The 1,845-nt window shown below is 47.2% G+C and overlaps 1 protein-coding gene across 1 annotated transcript in view; it reads right to left on the bottom strand.

The window, feature by feature from the left end:
- noc3l (NOC3-like DNA replication regulator) overlaps window positions 1-676 on the bottom strand; it is a 5,991-nt gene extending 5,315 nt beyond the window's left edge. Inside the window, exon 1 of the mRNA XM_005743411.2 lies at window positions 431-676. Coding sequence (XP_005743468.1) covers window positions 431-439 — 9 coding nt within the window. The 5' untranslated portion in view covers window positions 440-676. The remainder of the gene's footprint in view (window positions 1-430) is intronic.
- Between the last annotated feature and the right edge of the window lie 1,169 nt (window positions 677-1,845).

Raw genomic sequence — 1,845 nt, 5'->3', positions numbered from 1 at the left:
TAAATAAACACTACACAGTACTACCTCACACTTCCTGGTACTACAGGACACTACATGTGCTACGTAGCTGGGTGGATGATGAGGTGTGTTTCTTTCCTGAGTGGGACACAGAGTGGCTGACTCGGGGCAGACCATCAGACACTGAGTCCTTCCACGTGACCGTTTGTGATGTTGTCAGGCGTAAAGTAGCAGCGGGCTCTGATGGAGGCGCCATCACCGTGTGTGCTCGGACCACACTCCGTTCAATGCGCCGTTATTTTGGGGCTCTGGTATCCCTCTGAACACCCGGGAGCTGTTTTAAAATGAGTCTTACTCTAAAATCGTGGGTTTTCTGTGGACTCGGGCTGTGAGGACACAGACGCTTTGAGCATGGTTGTTCTCTCAGACCAGACTCCGTTCATTAAACGGCGGATTTAAGCCTCTCACTCACCGGGCCCATGGCTGCAGGACGTTCCGGTGTCTCCGATGTGTCAGGCCGGACTACAGTCGTTCCCGCTCGGTCACTTTGGTTCGGAGTGTCGGAGTGTTTTGGTGCCGAGATGCGGGTTGCCTCCACACGTTGCTCTCCAAAAACCCGGAAACAGAAAAGTAACCGCCCTTCTGTGACGAGAGGACAGCGCCCCCCGCGGCCGGAGGACAGGATCAGTTTTTTCTGCTGGACTGGAGCGCGCCTCAGACGGCCTACGGCTCTCCGTGAGGCCTCCACGGGGAGATTTACCGATGTTGCTTCAAACAGACTCAAGAGAAAAAGTGTGTGTGTGTAATCTGATTATTTTCCCTCGGATTCAGACTCCCTGAGGTCCTGCCATGCTTTCTGGACGTGTTCTCTATGCACCTTCCAGGACCTTGAAACGTTCTTGAGGACCTGAGATGGAGTAGTTCATGTGACACGTGATGACTCCGCATTCAGTAGACTAACAGCTGGAGGGTTTTGTCATTGTCCATATTTTAAGGGAGTTTTCTTTACGATGGGAAAATGTTTTGTTTCTTTAAGTTCCCCAAGAAGAATGATAAATGTTTTTGTATGGTAAATACTTTTAGCTAAATTTCTTATCCATAAATGTAAGTTTACTAACAAAACACCATATTTCTGTCATTATTTTAAGGATGTGGAAATATACATACAATCAATATCAGACTGCACCAACAAAAACGCTCAAAACAATATATGTATGTGAATTTTTGCGTGTATTCTTATAATTGTTACTTTTTTCTATTTACCCCTGGCTTTGTGTGTTCATTTTGTTGTTTTGTATACTTCATCTGTTCGTATGTTGTATACTCATTGTTTGTTAAATAAAGTTAAAAAAACAAACAGCTGGAGGATGACCCTTCACCTGCTCCGCAGGCTGACACCTGAAGTTTACTAAAATACACTTTGTGAATGACCAGAAACGGATCAAAGATCACACTCCTGCTGTGGGCGTGAAACTGACCTGGGTGCAGTTTCTCTGCCCCCGGGTTCACGTGGCGCTCAGCTGGCCATCACATAAAGGGGCGGGGCCACCAACAGCTGACCAGTCACATTGATTATTGTACCAACAGCTGACTTTATAAAGGAGGGCTAACCTGACATCAGACACACACTTGGTGGATCAGGGAGCTGTGGATGTGTGAAACAGCTGCTGTGCTAATAAAGTTTGAGTGTTTGAAGGCGTGCTGGTGTGAGGGACCAGCCTGATCACCTGCGATTCACAGGACGGCGGCGTTCTGTGCGGCGCTCGCTGACATCACACCCAAACCACCTTCTGTGACCGTGCCCCCACCTTTTAAAGTATTAACATTTATTTTTCTCATTAACTTTTTATACTTTATTCTGGATGGGCCTCAGGAATGTGCTGACAG

This window comes from Pundamilia nyererei, unplaced genomic scaffold, assembly GCF_000239375.1.
Source record: "Pundamilia nyererei isolate P.nyererei 1_Seehausen unplaced genomic scaffold, PunNye1.0 scaffold00131, whole genome shotgun sequence".
NCBI classification, from domain to species: Eukaryota; Metazoa; Chordata; class Actinopteri; order Cichliformes; family Cichlidae; genus Pundamilia; species Pundamilia nyererei.
This window is presented reverse-complemented; position numbering and strand designations above follow the sequence as displayed.